Source organism: Hesperophylax consimilis, chromosome 22 (assembly GCF_061612785.1).
Source record: "Hesperophylax consimilis isolate HC1 chromosome 22, BYU_Hcon_1.0, whole genome shotgun sequence".
Lineage (NCBI taxonomy): Eukaryota > Metazoa > Arthropoda > Insecta > Trichoptera > Limnephilidae > Hesperophylax > Hesperophylax consimilis.
This window is the reverse complement of record NC_142857.1, coordinates 12,457,573-12,479,119: the sequence shown is the minus strand read 5'-3', so window position 1 is coordinate 12,479,119 and position 21,547 is coordinate 12,457,573. Positions and strand designations below refer to the sequence as shown.

Here is a 21,547-nt window from a genome sequence, read left to right as displayed (position 1 = left end):
TATTTAAGTTAGAGTTGCCAGATTATTATTACAAATTTGGGTTCTCCTTGGAAAAGTTCATAACCCATTTTCGTCAATGAGTAGAGATATTATAATTTCGATTTGACTGTACGGCAAATACAGGTGGTTTTGCTTTCCAACGTATTCTGTTTTAGTCATTGAAGACAATATCAACTCTCAAATGAAAGAAGTGAAACAGTAATGACACAAAGAAAATATTTAGTCGCATTAGCACACCGCAGTATTGAACGTGGTCAACGCAATTCTCAGACATGAAGAGGTCCTTGGGTTAATCTTTTTCTGTCTTTTCACAACTTTCGTTTGAGAGTAGCTGACTAAATATTACAATTTATTTATTTATGTTATACGCTCGTGTAAATAAAAACAATTAACTGGAACATTAATAAAGCGGTGAAATTTGTTATATAAATTATAAAACAGAACACTCTCAAAAGAACACTACATCCCACATTAATATTTATTTGAGGGGTATGTTATTATAGCCCTCTTGTAACTAAATTAAGTGCAGTTGGACATATCTACGATATGTGAAAAAAGTATTGCTAACTGCATGCAATGTAGGTACAAGCGAGTATCTAATTGACTCAGTACTGATATTTTTGTTGAAATTACAACTTTATTTTTCGAGTATTTCTAATTGGTATATGGAAGGAAATTCGGCTAAGTAAATCAGGGCTGTCTATAATAACATAAACAAATTTTCAACAAAAGTCAAGTAGAAAACAAGTTTTCGACGAAGTTTGAATCTTTACCTTGCTCTACTACAAAAGTATCCTCTTTTACCCAAGCAATAGCGAATTTTAAAAAAAATGTACTCATTTAGTTAAAATTATTTATTTTAGAAAATATTCTGGTGTTAGTTTTTATCTGTTTTGTCATGGAATACATCAACAAATAATCTAGACACAATATTTATACTGTGGAGTATTATTATTTCATTATTTATGAGCAGTATTATAAAAACTCTACAACTCTATCATTAAAATAATTGCAAACCCAGAACACGTTAAAGTGTTTTCTAATGTATCTATTGGTAACTTTTTAATAAACAAGAACACCTTAAAGTGTTGTGTAATGTATCTGTTGGTAATTTTTTACTAAACATTGTTCTCGTGTAAGTAAAGGGTTGATTTGGTAACATTGTATTTCGGTCATAATTTTTGACGATCACACTTGTGTTACCGCAAAACTAGTATATTATACAAAAAAAGACGGTGAGATACTCGCATAACAAGTGATCATTGAATTTAATCACGGGTTACAAACTTACTACACCATTTGATAAAAACTTAACGCCACATGAAAATATGTACTACATAAGGCCCATACTCTAATAATTATATTATATTTTAATAACACCCGTTCACGTTTTTATCAGTAGAATAAAAAAGAATACAATAAATAACTTCTGGACATGTTTCGCTATCCAAATATGTTACAAATCTATGTTTCATCATGATTACGAAATTCAAATTGGATGTAGATTTACGATGTCAGGCGAAGTTTAGTGAGACAGAGCGCGTGCTAAATTGTTTAGATCCAAAAATAAGTCAGTAGCGTATCTTTCATTCAATTTGGAGACCAAATATATTTGCCATAAGTAATCCCAAGTGGTTCATTATGTTTGGTGATTAAGCAGGGGCGCCCGAGTTCATGGGGTGAGGTTTATCTAGACGTTGACGGCAGATGCATCTGCCCACCTACTGCGTGGTGGGCCGGAGCGGGAGAGGCCTTTTTACCTCCCCAAAACGCCTTGCGCCGCAGTTGGAGGGATGAAAAGACCCTCCAAATAGCAACCCATGAGATGACATAGGCTCTGAGAGAAATTAACTTATACAAAACCAAAAATTATGGAAGGCATTTAAAGTTTTCTTCTTTATTCCATGTTTTTATCCTATTGAAATGATGTTTTAAACATTGGTCAGTTTTTTAAGCGATTTTTGCAATGCTTACTGCAAGTATTGAGAGCAAATCCGCTGATGTGAAAAATGTTATTTATCATTTGGCACAAAGCATCCATCTGTTGTCCTTCACAACACAAACAAATCTAAATTACAATAATAAAAATTGTTGGATATTTATCGCCTTGTGCCGTTTAACAAGCATTTTATTGAAGTATTCTAGATTAAAGCGGTGTTTGATAGTCGCCTCTGTTGTTAAATATTGTCTTGAACTCTGTCAGCATAATCTCAATAGCCAGGTTTTGTTGGAGACAGCCGATGGAGATGATGTTCATCTTTTCCGGAGGAGGCCATAACAGAGTGGGTCCCAGCACAATTGACAAATTAGCAATGTGCATTCTGTTTTTATCTTCTCTTTCTGTCACCCTGTGGAAAAAAAAACAACATTAGCGCCATCTATTGACATAATCATGAAACAATTTAATATTAACCAAAAAAATTTGCTTACAAATAATAAATGATTCGATTCTCAGATTTGTCAAGTCAGAGGTTGATTCCCTTACAATGGCGAAACTATAGGGTAGCAGGGCTGGCAAAATGCCACGGGCCCCGCGGGGGCCGGGGCCCCGGCCGCCGCGACCTCAGAAGTAACCTAACATTTTTAACAAAATTTGGTAAAAATGATACATTTTTTATATAAGTACATAAAAAAATCAACTAAAGTTGGACACAACTAAAAATCATATAGGTACAAAGTCAAATAAATTATTAAAATTTAAACGCATTTCTAAGAAAAGTATGTCGTTCAATTGTAGAACGCATCTATTGGTTGCTGAATTTTTTTGTGGCGGCAATTTTTTGGGGCATAGTATCAAAAGATGGAATATCTTATCAAGTTATATATCTGATAAAGAAGGGGATTCTTCAGCTTAGATAACATTAAAAGCATTGAACCCTACTAGATGGTCAGGACGTTATGATGCTATTTTTGGTTTAAACGTTCGGTTTGTTGAAGTCCAAAAAGCGCTAAAGAAAACAAGTCTGTTAAATTGCAAATCGGATGAAATAAATTAAGCTTTATCAATCAAAAAGAAGATCGAGAACTACAGTTTTATTTTTTTATTGGTTTTCCATTGCAAAATTCTACAAACTATCGATACAGCCTCTAAAGCACTTCAGTTCAAAGCCATCGATCTTTCAAATGTTTAAAATATTTGAAAATTTGTCTGGAAGAATTGGAAAGGTATCGACATGAATTTGAAAATTTAAAAAAGGAAGCTAGTAGTGTAGCAGAAAAGTGGTGCATCAACCCTAAATTTTCTAAAACCCGTCAGAGGAACTTTGCGAAGATGAGCTTCTCCAAGATCCGGAAAGGTTGTTTAAAGTGAACATATTTTCTCGAGTATTGGACATCATTATTAATCGACTGAAATCGGGTTTCCTTCCAATGAATGAAATTGTTTCCAATTTCAGTGTTTTGCAACCTGCCACTTCGCAAAATTTAAATGACACTGAGCTCATAAAAAAGCTCTAGAATTTGTAATACTGTTGGGTAACTTCTTAAGTTATTTATAAAAAATCAATTACAACGCAACCGTGATTTTTACTAAGGGGGCCCCATCCAATGAATTTGCCACGGGCCTCCGATGGTATAGTTTCGACACTGTTCCCTGATAAGATTTTTGAAGCTTATCGATAGGTTTAATCTGTTCAGATATCAATTACATCATATGATGCATCGTAGTTATGATTATTTGGATAGAAATAATTAAATAAATAGTTATTCACGTAATATGTTTAGTGGTCAATAAAAAGCAAAGAATGCATCTCAGAAAAGACACTGGTTATAAGCTAAGCTAACTGTGTTCTGAATGTTTTCGTTTAAAAAAAATTATTATTATTTCGTATCTTACTTTGAAATCCAATGACTTCTAGAAATATCAACGGCTTTTAATTGTTTTGAGATTTTCTCGGCCAAAAGTATTATAATGATTTATTTTTTGGGGTTTTATGCCGTGTTGTACTTACCTCCTTCTTTAGCTAACGTTTCGGACAACATTATAGTGTTCATCATAAGGGTAGATGTGTAATCGAAGATTGTGGTGAAATGAGTGCTGAAACGATGTTGGCTAAAGAGGGAGATTGCGAAACTCGGCCTAAAAATCCAAAATTAACCACGATAATACTTTTGGCCGTGAAAATCTCAAATTATATCTGACAAGCAATGTTTATTCTCCAGAGCAATCGCAAATATGAGTACAACATTCCTAAAAATAATCCTTTGGTATTTTGAGATTTAAAAAAAACTGTGGTTTCGTAGTCCAATAGTCTCGGGCAGGCCAAATAATTTGCTTCCTTCTCAAGAAAAAATTTCTACATTTGAAAAAAAATTGATCAATAATATCACCAAAAGAAATGAAAAATTGAGCTAAAAAGAAATTAGTGAATGGTTTCGGTAAATCCGGGCAGTTGGAATTCGTTAAAAGTTAAAATCGGCAATCGGAATGAAAAGAAAAATAGTATTAACATCATTAAAACAATTAAGACAAACCTGGTATCATTAAAAGGTACGGAAACCAAAGTTTCACGTAATTGAATTTATAAGTAAATTGATTTTATAATTTAAATTTAAATGTTTATTTTATCGATAATTTTAATAAATCACTTCAAACGTCAAATAAATAATTATAGGGAACATTTTAAATTTTATTCACATTTTTTTTTGTTTTGTTCATTAAATGACAAGATTAAATTAATTAAAATTAGGCACAAATAGATAAATAAAATATTACCTCAACAGGTGTTTTAGCAGAAATTCCAGTGTAATCCTGTTACACCTTGGCAGACTATCAACTACTTCCTTCAATTCCAGAGTTCTCGCTTGGGGATCCTGGATAGCTGTGAAAAGAAAAATGAGGTTCATTTATTTGACTTTCGTATTGGCCTTTCACACAAAAAATTGATTTTATTTATTTAAATCGTGATATAGATTTAGTGTCTGCAACAGCTGTTGGTAATAATAATTTTAAATTTTAAATTCTAATAACAATAAGGACAAAATTTAAAGAACCGTGAATTATGAGAAATGAACAATTGCGGTCCTGTTTTACGGACCATTATACCAACAATGTTGTCTCTTTCATGCCGTATATCGTTCGTTACATTTATTTGCAACAGCTGTCTTTGCCGTCACTAAATCTATACCGATTCAAAAGAAAACGTCTGTCACCGGTTTACATAAGACATTTACTAAGTTTACTAAGCCACTAACAGACCAATAAAAATGATTATCTTCCGTTACAGAAATAATTTTGGCTTTAAAATGTACACTTAATTATTTTCACCAAAATGGAGCTTGCTCCGGCATGCTATAGTTGATAAATAATTGCATTGACCTAAAAAATCGAGACAGAAAAACTGTACAAATATCACGATGCCTGAGCTCATCGTTCGAGGGCTTTTTTGTAAAATACATAAGCAGATGTTCTGCTTCATAGATAAGATATATTTAATTTTTAAAAAACATTAGAAGAAGTTCATTCAAGAGTTGAAAATTTCCTAGGTTGTAAGAAATAATTGATTTAAACGTAAATCTCACAGAAGGTTAGTTAGTAAAGTTGGTGTTATCTAGAGATAATAATACTATTATTTCCAAAGACTCTGATTTGACAGCCTCCGGAATCAGTTGTGAAGTTTGGGTAAGCAAAGTGACTTGTGCTAACAAAGCTTTAATTAGGTTTTGACTAACACAATGGTTACCTACTTTTACGAGTACTTGTCAAATTACCAAAGCCACTTGTAATGTTTTCATAATTATATTAAACTTTGTCAAAACTTATGTACTATAGATTGATTTAAAAATGGAATCATGAAGAACCATGGAAAATGAACTTGAATTCAAAAATTTAATTAGACGTGACCATCGTAAGATTTTAAGAGATTAAGAGATGAATAGACAGCGTTGAACAGGAATGGAGTTGGGCTTGAAGGACTGAAGAGTGGAGATGAACGGGGAAGGACTGCAGGCAGTGGATGATAAAAGAGCCACGAAAGAGAAAAGCTAGTTATATTGTCTTGCGAAATATAAATACTAATTATTGAAGGATTAGGCAGACCGTGAAAAGGGTGGTTAGATTGCGTTAGAGAGGATTGGAGCAGGACGTGAAGGACTGAGGAGCAAAAGCGAATAGCGAGAGACTGCAGCCAATAGATAATGAGAGAGTAACGAAAGCGATAAGCTAGTTTTATTCTTTACTAATTATTACGAGATGTAAATACGAAAGGATTAGGCAAACCGAAGAAGAGATGGATAAACTGAGTTGAAAAGGATTGGAGTAAGACTCAAATGAGTGAGGAATCGAGGCGAATGGCGAGGGACTGCAGCCAGTGGATCATGAAAGAGCCTCAGAAAGAGATATGCTAGTTTTATTCTCTTTCGAGATATAAATATTGATGGCTTAGGAACAAGGCAAATGACAAGGAAATGTTTTCGTTTGAGACAGATGGGGGAATTGATTGGTGGATATCTACCAAATGTTTAAAGAAGTAAACTTATATTTGAGGTGTTTTGTACTTACACGTGGCATCCAAGGTTTTCTGGAAGAGTTCTGTAGGGATTACGGGTTCCTTGAGCTCCCGGAAAAACAGCTTCAAGGCTCCAGCCAACACGTGCACATCTGTGTCTGGCTTATCCAAAATCTTAAAATTATTTTTGTCCACCTGTAAAACAAGAATTTTGATTAGAATTTTTTAAGGGGGGGCTAGGGTTTTAAATTTTTTTTTTTTGAATTTTTTAAATTTTTAAAATTTTTTTAAAATAAATGCTTAATATGTTAAGAATATTTTGTTCAAATTTCAAGTTGATTGGAGCAAAATTGACGAAGTTACGGGTATTTTTATACCTGTCGGATTTTAATCCCTACCCGACCATACGTATAAGCCGAGCAGAGCAGGAAGCTGAGAGACAAACTAAAGAAGGCAGGATTCATCGTAGACAGGAGCAAAAAGGTGCTTTAGACATCATGGATGATAGCAACATTCTTTAATGGACCTGGCTGATGATTCAGTGTGAGGTAAGCCGATAAAATTTGCTTATAAACGTTTATTCCAGATTTTTTAGTGTTCAAAACTTTATAGCGTTTTTCCCACAACTCACGTTTTCAAAGTCGGTGCCCGTCATAACTTCAAAACTACTGCACCGATCCTTTTGAAATTTTGAAAACTATTTTTGTACATAATTTACGAGGTAACGCTGGAGAGTTTTTTTTCAAATTTGTTAATAATAATTATTTTACAATAACAAATTAGCCGATTTTTTTCACTAAAAATAGCATTTTTCCCTTCAAAGTGTTCCAAAAAAGTGAAAAATTAAAATTTTGAAAAACCCTCCCAGCGTTACCTGAGAAAAACTATTATCTAACGAATGAACTTTGATTTTTTGATTTCAGATGACCCAGCACCGAGTTATGAGGGGCACCGCCATTCTAATTTTTTTTGAGACACGTCCGAATAATTGCTGCGATTGCCGTGTTTTTTAATATTTCTCCGTGAAAAATTTATAAAACATTCTTAAAATGTCATACTTTACTGTCCTATTATATTTAATAAGGAAATTTTTACTGTGTTGTCACAAAAAATTCACAAAAAAATGCCTTTTTTCGTACGAATTAACCCTAGCCCCCCATTAGCGAGATCATTCTTAAACCGATTGGTTATAATGAAAAAAAAATTCCGAAAATAAGTATTAATTTATATTATTACTATATATGGTTACATAATAAAAACGAATTATTATTATTTGATGTGAATTAGAGTGGAATTCGCTATAAGGTTACTAACATAAGCCTCGCAATTTTGGCCAGTGAAAGACAAAATGTCACGTTGTAGAAGGAGATCGCAGCTTGGCTCGCCTGTCTTTTGCCTCAGCAACAGTGTAAAATATAATAAAACTTTTCTTACCACCCCGTTCCAGGAAATTAATCAATATATACTCGTAAAATGAAATATCCAGAACACATTTTGACGCAAAAGGAGATCGCAGCCTAGTTCGAGAACTCTATTCCTGACATGTTTTTTGTACCAGAAACAGTGTTAATTTTTTTCTTTTGAAACATTGTTTTTTAAATTTTAGGTTAAATTATGGCTGGAAAACTGTTCTATACCTCCATTCGGATCTTCTGCACCTGGCTCAGATTTCCACTGGCCCTGTACAGTCCATCAGTATTCATATGTTCCTCTTTGCTCTCGATGACTCGAATGCAGTGCTTGACGAACTCTGGAACATCAGACTTGTCCTTGTTGCAAACATCCTGCAGGCTGCATCCGAAGACCGCTTCATCTGGAGAATGAAAAATAATCAAATAATTTAAAAAAGTTGGTATTTTAAAACTTTTCATTTTCTTAACACTCTAAAAATGCTTTCGAGATATTACCACACTAAATTAAAGGTGCCAGGGGTCCTCAGGTGAGGTGTGTTTAGGATGCACCAGCTGCGTGGCATGTCTAATCGGGAGAGGCTGGTTTGGGAAACCCTTTGACCTCTCCAACTGGCCTCACGACTCATCGCCTTGCGCCGCAGTGGGAGGGATATTTTCATATGTCCGTCACTCCTGGACACATTGATACCTAGATTCCTAAACCTAACCTAACCTAACCTAACCTAAACCAACCCTCATACCTTTTACCTTCCAAGAACTTCCTCTCCTTCGTTTCCTTAAAAAAATACCCTAAACACAGCATCCCAAAAGATGTGTCATCCTGAGTGAAATTGTTTTCCGCACGGCCTTGCGTGTGGGGTTTATATACTATTGGGCCCGAGCAGACCTGCCACAGACCGCCTTCTCTATGCAGACCGCGTTTTATGTAGACCTCTTTTCACGTAGACCGCATTGTATCTGTTGTCACTGTTTTGGCGTACATAGAATACATGCGCAAGTCACATTCGTCGTAGATATCATATTGACGTTTCATTTGATATCGATCATTTCAGCAGATCGTGATCATTGTTCTGTACGATATAAAATAATTAAAATGCAACCGGTACCGTTATATACTCTTAAAAGTACCTTGAAGTATATGTCTTTCACAGTGTGACATATTGCCGTATGAATACGATCCATAAAAAACAATTCCGATATATTCATTGTTTATTTATCTCATATTCAAGTGTAATAAATTAAATGAAAAATCTTAGTTGACAATGGATAAAAATTAAATGTTATAAATGAGGTAACATTATTTTCCGTTTGTTATTTTTTTCAATTCTAACCTCGGGTGAAGCCGGGTATTATCGCTAGATTGTTAATGCAAACAATGAACTAGCAAAAAAATAATACTAATCCCGTTTTCTCGATGAATTGCTATTTTGGAGGGAAGTGCTTTTCGAACCTCGGCAGCCAATTTACTCATCAAAATAAAACTTCATTTGATAGCCACCTAAAACCCAATTAGGGTCAATTGGAGTTAAATTTCTCAACTGAACTATTGGATTTAGAAATTAAGTTTACTTTGGAAACAATGGTACTCGGGGATGTTGCGAAACTCGAGTCAGTTTCACCAACATTGACTCAGCCTCCAAAGTGTTTACATAGTTTTTCCTCTTTTTTGACATAATTTCACGAGGAAACGACTCTGGGTATATGGCAAAGTCGATCGATAAAACCTTACATCAATACGACATTGACTAAATCCATCACCTATAGTCAGTTACTGATATTTGCGAGCACGGTCAGCATATGATTCTGACATTCGGTAGAGAAAAGGCGTCAGATAAACATCGGTTAGCTGTCAATACATCCAACGTTTTGAATAATGTCGTTTTTTATGCAAAATAGATAGCTTGTTAATAAACGGAGTGAACTAACGAAGCTTTTACACGGAGAAAACTTACTGATAAAAAATATTGCTAATTTTTCAAAAATATCTTTAAATTATTCGTAATATATGCAGATTAACCAGTGTTGAAATCGTATTTTGATTTCTTACTTATTTCATGTAAATATCAGTTCAGCCATCGATAGCGCTAACGTGTTAAGGATATAAAATCGCGTAATTTAAGTTATTAACTTAACAATTTGATCATGCTATACCCCTAGATATTGTGCAGGTAAAGAAAAATCGCTGATTCTTGGTTAAAACCTATACCCTTTTCTCATAAAAAATTGGTTTGCAATGAAACTATCAGCGGCTGGTCCACGCATATCTAAGTAATATCTATTTAATATCAAAGGCCAGTGTCAGCGCTTTATTTGTAAACCGCATTTTTTATATCTCCAGCCAGCGTCTCTCGTATGGTGGAAAGGCTAATTGACCCTGGTAGAACTCTGAGACTAGCCTATCTTGTGAACGGGAGTTCTAAAAATTTTCGGCTTTTCATTTGGCATTTAATTAAGATTTGACCCGATTGTGTAACATAGATACTAAAAAAATTCTCATAATATTCTATAATAATATATTTTATATTATATGAGTTCGCTCACTTCAACAGAACAGAGTATCTGTTATGTACGTAAACTCAGTTGTAGGACGATTTTCAACTGTAAAATCTGCACTTCCTACTTACATAATGAAATGGTCTCCTACAACGAAATTTTAATTTTTTACAAATGTCTAAAAAATAATTCAGGGCATTTTGAAGATAGAACCTTTTGAATTTGTCTATAATAATGAATAGTACCAAAGACATAAGCCGTCAATATACCGAATAGCATCGAAGATATTAGCCGTCAAAATACCGAATAGCATCGAAGATATAAGCCGTTAAAATACCGAATGGTATCAAAAATATTAGCCGTCAAAATACCGAATAGTACCGAAGATATAAGCCGTTAAAATACCGAGTAGTACCGAAGATATAACCTGTCAAAATACCGAATAGTACCGAAGATATTAGGCGTCAAAATGCCGAATAGTGCCGAAGATATAAGCCGTTAAAATACCGAATAGTACCGGATATATTAGCCGTTAAAATACCGAGAAGTACCGAAGATATAACCTGTCAAAATGCCGAATAGTACTGAAGATATTAGCTGTCAAAATACCGAATAGTACCGAAGATATAAGCTGTCAAAATTTTAATATGAAGCCGGAAAATCGAAAGGGCGTAAGCGACAATTTAGTAAAAATGAGTTAATCATACAGTTATTATAAGAATTTTAGTCTGATCAAAACTGTATGCATAACTCATTTTTGACTAAATTGTTGTTTACGCCCTTTTGCCTTTCCGGCGTCGATATTACATACGCGGCAGTACTGCAGCACTACCATTTGAATAATAAATTATACCGAGTCGTGTCTCGTGTGACGTCACGAGACATCATTGCATACGTTTTACGCAAGTTCACTATGATTTCGTCATTTTTGGAGATTATTTTTTTAAATGATTAACTGATGTTTATGAGACAAGGTTTTTATGCATAGCACAAAGGATAACAAATTATTATAAGCATTAATTACTCGCCTGAAATATCCGTAAAAATTGATAATATCTCCCGATCAAAAATAAATGCCGCTGACGGGAATTGAATCCGAACCTTCTTAGCGCCCTTGAGGTGTTTTTGCACAAAAACGGCGCTATACAAGTCATCCAAGTATTATTATTATTATTATTATTCTGATGTCCGGTCAGGTGCTCTGGACCACTGAGCTACGTCGGCTTATTCCCAACCCGCCAAATAGTTTAATATGTACAAGTACTTCAATCGACAATTACTGCGTATTATATTTTTACTGGTCCAGATATCAAAATAAATAAATTTATGAGCTCGTTGAATATGTTACAAAAGCGAAAACCAAAGGCAGACCGAATAAAAATTACCCTTTTCAGAATGAATTATTTATTACAATTTACCGTTGTAATGAGAGACAACACATAAATATCACTTGCTGTCGAATAAACTACTAGTGTCCTATTCTGAACACGAACAAGGAGTAAGCATCTATCAGCACAGTTAATAATGGTGATTATAGCGCCAGTCCGCTGTTAAGGGTTGAACTGTGCTTGCTAACCGTGTTAAAACTAGTTTAAACTTTACAATTGTTTCACTCCAATTTACTAATGCTTTGTAAACACGCACTGTTGTGAATAACAGAATAGTTTTCAAATATTTTTTTTCTTTCTTATTAACTCACTTAAAAAGAAGTCACATGCCAAAACATTTGTATATTATTAGTGTACGCCAAAAAGATAGGAATAAAAGCATAAAAATCGCTTGGCAAACGGAGTTTCGAAACGCTAGATTTCAAGCGAAAAAATGTTTTAAAATTAATTTAGTGAACAATTATAAGAATGAAAAAAAGTTAATCAAGTCAAACTATCACAGATAATCTTAGCCGTAAAATTGTACATTTTAAAGTAGTGTCTTATATGCGTTCATACAAGTTGTAGTAAGTAGTTTACGCCTTATATTGTAGATAAAGGAATTAACAAATTTTTTTACTCTACTCAAGCGAAACGATAGACAACGCTTCAAATAATTTATGCAAAGCTTAGTTTTTGGTCTTCATAATGTAAACTGATTCTTAGTAAAGATTAATATAAATAGTCATTTCACGCTAAGCTCAGCCTTAATATTTGAAACGTTTTTTAGAGGTAAGATTTGATTGAAAACCTTGTGGAGATCATAATCTAAGAGGCGGCGGCACTTGCGAGTGCCTCAACGATCAGAAAATCTGTTCGTTTATCTGATAAAAAAACTCAAAAAAGGTTTTGTTTTATTCCTCCTACGGCATATACTTATTTCTGATTATAGTCCGATGTGGTAAGCCTCCTGCAGGATCTTGTGTTTGGAGTCTCAGTAAAGATTTAACAAAAGTTAAATAAATTAAAAGTTAGATATTATTTATTGCCTTCGAACAATAAAATGTAAAACCGTGTAACGATTAAATAAACATTTTTATCCGTTCACATGATTTGAGGTTTTCAAGGACAAAAGTTATGGTGATTGTTTTTTGGGTGTTATGCAGTGTTGCATATTTTCCTCATTTAGCCAACGTTACAGTGCCCAAAACGTTGGTTAAAAAAGGAAGAAGCCCAACACGGCATAATACTCCAAAAACAACATTGTTCCAAAATAAACAATAACCATTTTGTGTCGAACACATTTAATTGGATTCTCTGATATCCGACCATTATTTGTCTGTGTTTCATGGTCTATAGGGTGTTTTTCCGACGTTTATTGGTTCTGGGAACATCACATCCGTTTGTGAAGTGTAATTATCAGATGTAATGAATGCTTGTAGGCTCAACAAATTTTTCGCTTCCATCCCGTGGGTATAGGAAACAAAGAAATATGTTTCACAAAAGGTAAAAACAAATTATGATAATACCAAAAAAAAAGTCTACTACATTAGGCAGTCAAAATGTATTTTTGACTTGAAATATGTATGAAACCGCACAAGAGTCCCAACTGCTCCCAACCATCTGGAGTTCAGTGTAGTAATTTATTCCTTATGTCCCCAACTCAGTGAATATAGGCCAAATTAATCACAGAAATTAGTCGTCACCGGGGATAAGTAGTATTGCATAAATCCATCATCCAACATTAAGCAACCTTTTTATTTTGTTAGAAGAACTTACTCGTTATAACATAACTATGTTAAAAATACTAAATCACTATTATTTTTAGGCTTACTAAAAAAGCGTGCAAATTTGGGCATTAAATCATTTTTTAGAATTTCGTGAAATAATTCCTTTGTAAAATTTGTATCATAGAATACAAGATATCGTTTTGTCATTAGCGATATAAAATTACATACCATTTTCACAGGACCAAATAAATAGTTCTTGCTATAAACCTATTTTTTGTGACAGAGTCCTCTTACGGCTTCCGGTGTATTATCAAATTTATCTATTTGTTATTTGTGATAAAGCAAATAACAATACAAAATAATAACGTACCTATATCTGAAAATTAACCAATGGACGGTCTAACAAATATAAATTTCTTTATTAATTCTTCCATTTTGATAGGTTTTTTTTTCACTATCATTTTTAGAATTTCTTCTCGTATATAAAACATGCGTATTTTATTTATAGAAGGTCGAGCAAAGCCAGCTCTGTCTGTATAAATAAAAATGTAAGTGTTCGTTTGTTCAAAATCTTAAATCTCCGAAAATTCTTCACCGATTGCTTTGAAATTTTAACACAATGTTGCATTCGAATACGCGTGTGTTTTCATATACCTATATTACATAGATTTCACCTGTGACAAACATGCTTTTTTAAAACAGTGCCATCTGTTGGATGTTTAGACAACACGCGCTATTATTTATCTATCTGCACAGACAGATTGAGCTACAGTAACGCGTGGCGGGTTACAACTAGTTCATAAATATATTAAACTTTAGTCTGCGTTTGTTTGTGCTCGCAAAACTCGAAAAGTAGTAGACCAATATTTCTGAAAATTTCAAAAAAAAATTTTGCTAGGAGTTTTTAGAGAATGGTTTGAATGGTAAATGAAGTCGGGGACGCCCGAGGAATACTTATTGCAATATCTCTGCACCGAAATGAGATACTGAGTCGAATTAATTAGGTGAGAAAGAGAAAGACATTACCAGCAGCGAAGCATTGCGGGGTCCACTAGTACAGCTAATTTCTAACACTAATAAACTAATATATTCAAAGTTTCTAAAGTGCTAAATATCAATAAGTTATTCATGGGTTAGTTAGATATTAATATTTTAGAATACATAAATACAATTAGTTCTAAAATACATGCAATGTTAGATACAACAAACAAACTACAATATAACAGCAACTAAAAAAATGCGAAAATACACTAATATGTAAGGCGAAATGCAAAATATGACCAAAAAATAACCAACTCAGGGTTGTTGGAGCATTTTTTGCATTAAGATTCTTCATGTTTTTCATATTTTCGACATTTTAAAATGCCAGCAATATGCACATAGGATCTCTCTCAAAAACAAAACGTTAAAACGTTCAAAACCAAATAAGTTAAAATACTCCACAGAAAATCATAAGAAAAATTTAAGAACACATTCCTTCAGGAATTTTAAATCGTTTTAAATTTTTTTAAATCGATTGCTTTACACCCATTACCCACTGATCAGATAAACCCTAGAAGTATGATAAATACCGATTTGAAGGAGAACAGATTTCTCTAATGTACATAATTATTGAAAAACAGTGAAATTATTTATTTGTTTATGAAAAAATTTGATCAATCTCGGTCAGTAAAAAAAATGACTTTAGACACAAAGATTTGTCTAAAACACACTTCTATCGGTTTATATCTTCAGTGTTCACACTAAATTTTAGACGAAAATATACTCTGCTCGAATGTTTTATAGCTGACAATATTATTAGTATGGTGCAAAATTAATGTTAACTACAATAATAATTTCATTTTTATATCGAACCTTTGTAAATCCCAATCTTTGTAATTTCCTCGATGGTCTTTCGCTTTCCAATAAACTGTTGAATTATATTTTTCGTCTTTCTAAACGTGGAGCTTTGAATTTCCTGCGAGTCGCTGATGTCGCTAACATTTTCCTGATCTCGTCTGACATAGTTTTCATTTGCTTCATTCTTTGCGTTTTGCACATCGCTTCTTTCAGAGTCTGAAAAATTCAGGATGTTTTATTTCACAAAGCGTTACAAAAACAAATGGGAAAATTGTAACTGAGAAACATCTATTTAGTAGTGATATATCAAATGCAATCTACCTGATACAACATTACAGCTTGGCAAACTGAAGAATGCGCTTGGCCCTTCATGTACTGCGTAGCCTTGCCAAAGTTATTCGGAATATTTCAGAAAATCTGAAAGGTGATTTTCAAAATGACCCCCGCCCCCCACGCCTTGTATTAATATGAGTTTACGTGCATCAATCATCAAGCGCATTCTCTTGTTTGCCAGACTCTAAAGGAGATGAAAAACATATTTATAGTATTGATATCGATTCAGCAAAGCATTATTAAAAGTGATTTTAAGTATTATAATAGACATCCTAAAATTTAATTAATAATATTATTATATTAACTTTTACGTAACGTAAAAGCTTCTGCTATGGACCACTTGGAACATTTTTTCCACCTAGCTCTTAAAATTTCTAAAAATGCAATTTTATTTTAACCCCATTGCCACCAAAGTGTTAAATTTAATAGTTTAAACAATTAAATAGTTTCAGAATTCTCAAACCCGATTTGTTTATTTTTTTATGCAGTAAGTAGTTACCGGAATATTTGAATAAATCCTATTAATTGTTATAGGTGGCCATTTCTATTTTCTAACATTGGAAAGTATTGTAAAAATTCAATAAACTATATATTTGTTACTATTTAAGAAAACTGAAGGTGTAGAACAGTTTAGTTTTTGTTGATATGAGGCAGATACTTTGTGATGTGACATTATAATTTAAAACAAAACAATAATTTGGTAAACATCAATTTTATTTTTTATACTAATTGCTGACCGAGTTTCCCTACAACTGTAGCTTCTTCAGGGCTGTTTAATACTATTATACTGTAGGTATATATTACAAGATTATTACCCTGAAGCAGTAGTAAGTCAATAGGTTGTAGCGAAACCTGGTCGGCATTAAGTATAAAAACTAAAAGTAGTATTTACTTAGTTATCGTTTTATTTTAAAGATTGGTTTAAATTAAGCTGAACTAAGATTCTGACTATCAGGGGTTAGCGGGACTATGTTAACCCCATTCGGGCAATGTTGTTAGACTGAAACTGTTAACTAACTCACTGTGAAATAAAGTTCAGCCTAATCCGAAAACAAAACGTTTCAGAAAATTCACGAACAATTAAATTGTTAGCCAAAAAAATCAATGTTAATAATATTTTAAAAGATTTGCGGGATTAAAAAAATTTTGAGTGAAAAATATCAAATAATTATAAGCAATAATTAATCGCCTGAAATATCAATTCAAATTGAAAATATCTCCCGAGTAAAAATAATTGCCGCCAACGGGAATTGAACCCGTGCCTTCTGATGTCTGGTGAGGTGCTCTGAAACCACTGAGCTATGTCGACCTATTTTCAACCCACCAAATGATTCAATATGTACTAGTACCTCAATCAACAATTACTGCTTATTATATTTTTTCCACCTGTAAACAACCAACTACAGGCGGCATTTATTTTTATATGGGAGACATTTTCAATTTGTATTGATATTTCAGGCGACTAATTAATGCTTATAATTATTTGTTATCCTTTATGCTATGCATAAAACCTTGTCTTATATACATTAGTTTATCATTAAAAAAATAATAATAAAAATATCAATTTGTAATCGATTCAGGATCCTCGATTCGATAGATTGAATAGATTATTTATAGGTATTAAATTATGTTTAGGGTTATCTTATTAATAAATGATGATGATTGCAATGCTCAGTTATATTATGAACCTTTACAACGTTTTTTTTTAATATCTGTATGTGTTCTCTCAAGTTTAGTTCACATTTCTTTTTATGCACACGATTGTTCATTCCCCCCTTAAGCCCCCGCATATGCAATTTCTACCGAGATTTTATATAACAAGTGTCTCGTTAACTCTTTAAGTTTTTAAGTTCCAAAATTTTTTTTCATTATTTAAGATAATGTCTATATATTTGTTATGCCTAATCGTTAATTTTATGAAATTCCCTCGATAGAAAAAAATCGCAAAGTAAGCTCCGAAAATTCAAAGACAAGTCAGAGACAATTACCTAAAATAAAGCCAGAATCTTAACGACGTAAGTGAAGCAGCCGTGCACAAAAATATGCGACGCGCTGCCCTGGTGTATGGGACCAGACATATGCAGACCTACGGTTGAACTTTCCATATCAAATCTCTAAAATAAAGTGGGAATCTTAACGACATAAGTGATGAAGTTGTGTAAAAACAATATTAGGCGTCGGCCCAGCGTAATAGCAGGCCTAGAAAATCGATCTTTCCGTGGGGTTTATTTTAATTATTTCTGATGAACGAATTACTAAAATCTCAAATGTTTCTAGAGGAATCCCTCGGTAAGTAACTAATTCACTGTCTTAAAAAAATAAAATCTGGTGCTTACCGCTAACTTTATAGTAATCCCGCAAGTCCTGTTTTTATTATTCTTAAATACAGGGTGTATCGGCACTAACCCGACAAACTTTAACCAGCTATTCCTTAGCACATTTGGAGTGAAAAATGTTATTCGCACTTTGCTGTCCGGTAGCATCCTTTTTTCAATTAAAAACAAAAAAAATAAAAAATTTCACACTCCATCACTGTCATTGGCATTGCTTTTCGTGTTCAACAGCTGTTATAAGCAAGTATGTCGAAAAGCGTCTTCGCTCTTTCGCACACACTAAATAATAATAGTTAAAAATGAGACGAATGGTGCCGTGCCATTTCGTTGTGATTGTAAAAGCGCGCCAATATAGGTGCACACGTAAATTATTCAACGGAATTCGAATAAAATATTGCCAGATGGGTTTTCAAACTTTGAAAAAGGATAAAACAGTGGTGACATGTGGTGAAAATATGAAAAGTAAATTTTTTATTAAAAAAAAAAACGTTACCGGACAGCAAAGTGCAAATAAGAATTTTTACTCCAAATATGGTAAGGAATAGCTGGTTAAAGTTTTTCGGGTACGTGCCGATACATCCTGTATAAATAACTTACATTTGTAGGGATCCCACAAGGATCAAGAAACATTTAAGATTTCAGTAATACGTTCATCAGAAATAATTAAAATGTGAACGCTGAGCAAACCCCCGTTATTAAAGTATTATGTCGCCTTAACCTAACATAACCTTACCTGACCGAAAGAGCGTATGTAGGGATCGGCCAAATGTGGCATTAAAAAAGAAATGGAACGATGTTAGGTTAGGTTGGTTAAGAGAGGTCATGCACAAGCATAATGTTATCGTGAAGAAAAATATTACATAGTTTTGTCAGGAATAAAGTATGCAAGTAATCTAATATTAATTTGATTCCCGGCAATAGCACTGTAATATTCAATCTTAAAACGATACAAGTGTTATAATTATGCTTACACTACGTTATAGCAGTTCAAATTATAAATTAATAAAAACATGCCATGCCCTAAACATGTAAATGACAAAATAAATTAATAAATGTCTGAAAAAAATTTAAAGTGACATGTACATTAATAACACATTGTGACGTATTTATTTAAAGTGACATGTACATTAATAACACATTGTGACGTATTTATTTAAAGTGACATGTACATTAATAACACATTGTGACGTATTTATTTAAAGTGATATGTACATTAATAACACATTGTGACGTATTTATTTAAAGTGACATGTACATTAATAACACATTGTGACGTATTTATTTAAAGTGACATGTACATTAATAACACATTGTGACGTATTTATTTAATTACGTAATTTTTTAAATACTAATTTTGGTTGTGACCTTCCGGCAACTTCGATTCAATGAACTATAGAACTTGATAAACTTTGATAAACTGATTGTTGAAACATTTCAGATAAGCGATAAAGTAGAAATCAAAATGATTATATTTTAATTAATTAATTAAATTTTACGAAGACAAAATGTGCATTTCTTTTGTTTAAATTTTTGACAGATTTTGTAATTTTTCACTATTACTAACTTTGCCGTCAGCGGTAAATTTTATTTTTTTATTAATTTCAGTTATAGTGGCGGTTCGAAAACTTCTTCGATGGCGGGAACTAACATTTTTGTGTGTACTGTAATCTCGCTATCATGAGAGTGGTATATAAAATTTGTCTTACAAAAGTGTTCACGCACCTATTGACATGTCAAAACAAAAAATAAATTTAAATTTAAACGCCCTCGATTTCCGCCTTACGAAACTACGCAACTTTGTCTAACTAACACAAACGATCCAATAATATATATATTATAGTAGCCCGAGCTGTATGATATCAACATGAAAATGCGCGTGCGTGGTTCGGCGAATTGCTTAGGATCGAGAAAGAGTATACTCTCCAAGCAATCTGCCCAAATTCTGAAATAAGTTAATACCATTCTATCTGAACTAACCTAACCTAAGCCCCGTCCTACCCTAGCCTGTTTTGACACAGGATATACCTTGTGAGACAGGCTCAGTAAACAACATGTGTAAACATAATAAATATATAAGTATCTCCGCAAATGAAAATCTCTTTTATATTAATTAATTTTGGTGAAGACAAAGCACCGACAGTAATTTTCTTTCATTAGTTATGTGGATGAGAGTGGAGATGGTCCCCATTATCTCCCCGTGAAAAACCGTCAATGCGCAATGATCAGCAAAACCCAATCAGTCTTTCTTATAAAGATTCCCTAAATGCCGCAACATCTATGCGGTTATACGGTGAAGAGGGCCGTATACTGCTCGGGTTAAGGAATTTACTCATAATAATATTCACGCAAGATTTTTTTAGACTGGCACCACTTTGTTCCGATCCTCAAAAACACGGCCATTTTCGCATATCGTGTTTAGTTGCTAACGTCACGTTTCATTAGATGACATTTGCAATGTCATTGACCCGGTATGCTTTGAATTGCTTCGAAATTTGGCCAATTTTATTGTGCGTTCCGTATTTGCTTTGGCAAATCGATTTAAATATTCCTCTGATAGTGGTGCCAATAGGTATTACTGCTTTTTTACATTTTCGTTGTGCGACCGATTGATATTTGTCAAATCAACCCGATTGTTAACAAAGTCCGCGATCTACGACAGTAATACGTCCCTAATCCCGGGGGTTGGGCGGTTTAAATATCTGCCACCAATACTGCGGTATAGCGGCCGGTATACGCAGTAGGCATGCGCGTGATTATGAGTAACGTTTTCTACTAACCAGTTTTTATCCCTCCGTATTATCTATTATAGGTAAGACGGAAGAGATTTGAGGAAAAAATGAAAAATTTTGGTTTGTTTGAACCACTAAAATAGAATTATTAAATACAATATTAGCGATTCCTAAACGAAAATCTGAAACAGAAAAATCAGGAAAATATAATGGTCACATCGCTAATATTGTCTTCAATAATTAAATATTACAATTTGTGGTTTTAATCACTAAGTTATACCAAAAAATAAATATGTATTTTCTAACACCGACCGGTTTCGGAACAACCGTTCCTTCCTTAGGAAAAAGTATATAATTTATTAAAAAATAAATTCAAAGTGGTTCAAAAAAAGTTATCTTGTTTCATTTAACATATTTTTTTAATAATTATAATGGATTACCGTAATAAATGGAAAAACAAGTAATAGCTACATTCAAAGGTATACTCGCATGTACGTATATTTATAACAATTTTGTTCGTGGCAAAGTAGAATTGGTTCAAAATATATACAAAAAAGGGATAAATATTTGATTTGAGTGGGTTTAGCTTCCTAAATACTTAAATGTTAATGTCGAGGCATCCCTTGAACCCAATTTAATTAAGTGGAAGAACGAGATTCGGGGTATCCCGAAACCAAAATGGTTTTATTGAGACCTTAAGAAATCGTTTAATTTCATACAGATTCTCCGTAAACAACTCTGAAAAGATACTGATTTCAAAACATTCATCAGGTATTTGAAAGGCAACATGAAAATTATATGAGAAAATCGATTTTCACGGTCAATTATGTGAACTTAAGTGATTATACTAGGCTGGATTAGATCG

General features: G+C 33.2%; 1 protein-coding gene across 2 annotated transcripts in view; it reads right to left on the bottom strand.

The window, feature by feature from the left end:
* Nucleotides 1-1,377: 1,377 nt before the first annotated feature.
* The window catches only part of LOC149412861 (uncharacterized), a 77,542-nt gene continuing 57,372 nt past the window's right edge, over nucleotides 1,378-21,547 (bottom strand). Inside the window, exons 7-11 of one of the 2 annotated variants that reach the window (XM_089645133.1) lie at nucleotides 15,303-15,503; nucleotides 8,084-8,259; nucleotides 6,500-6,641; nucleotides 4,715-4,820; nucleotides 1,378-2,348 (exon numbers count right to left, since the gene is read on the bottom strand). In XM_089645133.1, the coding sequence (XP_089501259.1) occupies nucleotides 2,147-2,348; nucleotides 4,715-4,820; nucleotides 6,500-6,641; nucleotides 8,084-8,259; nucleotides 15,303-15,503 (827 nt within the window). In that variant the 3' untranslated portion in view covers nucleotides 1,378-2,146. The remainder of the gene's footprint in view (nucleotides 2,349-4,714; nucleotides 4,821-6,499; nucleotides 6,642-8,083; nucleotides 8,260-15,302; nucleotides 15,504-21,547) is intronic. The other variant, XM_089645134.1, reaches the window with a different exon arrangement.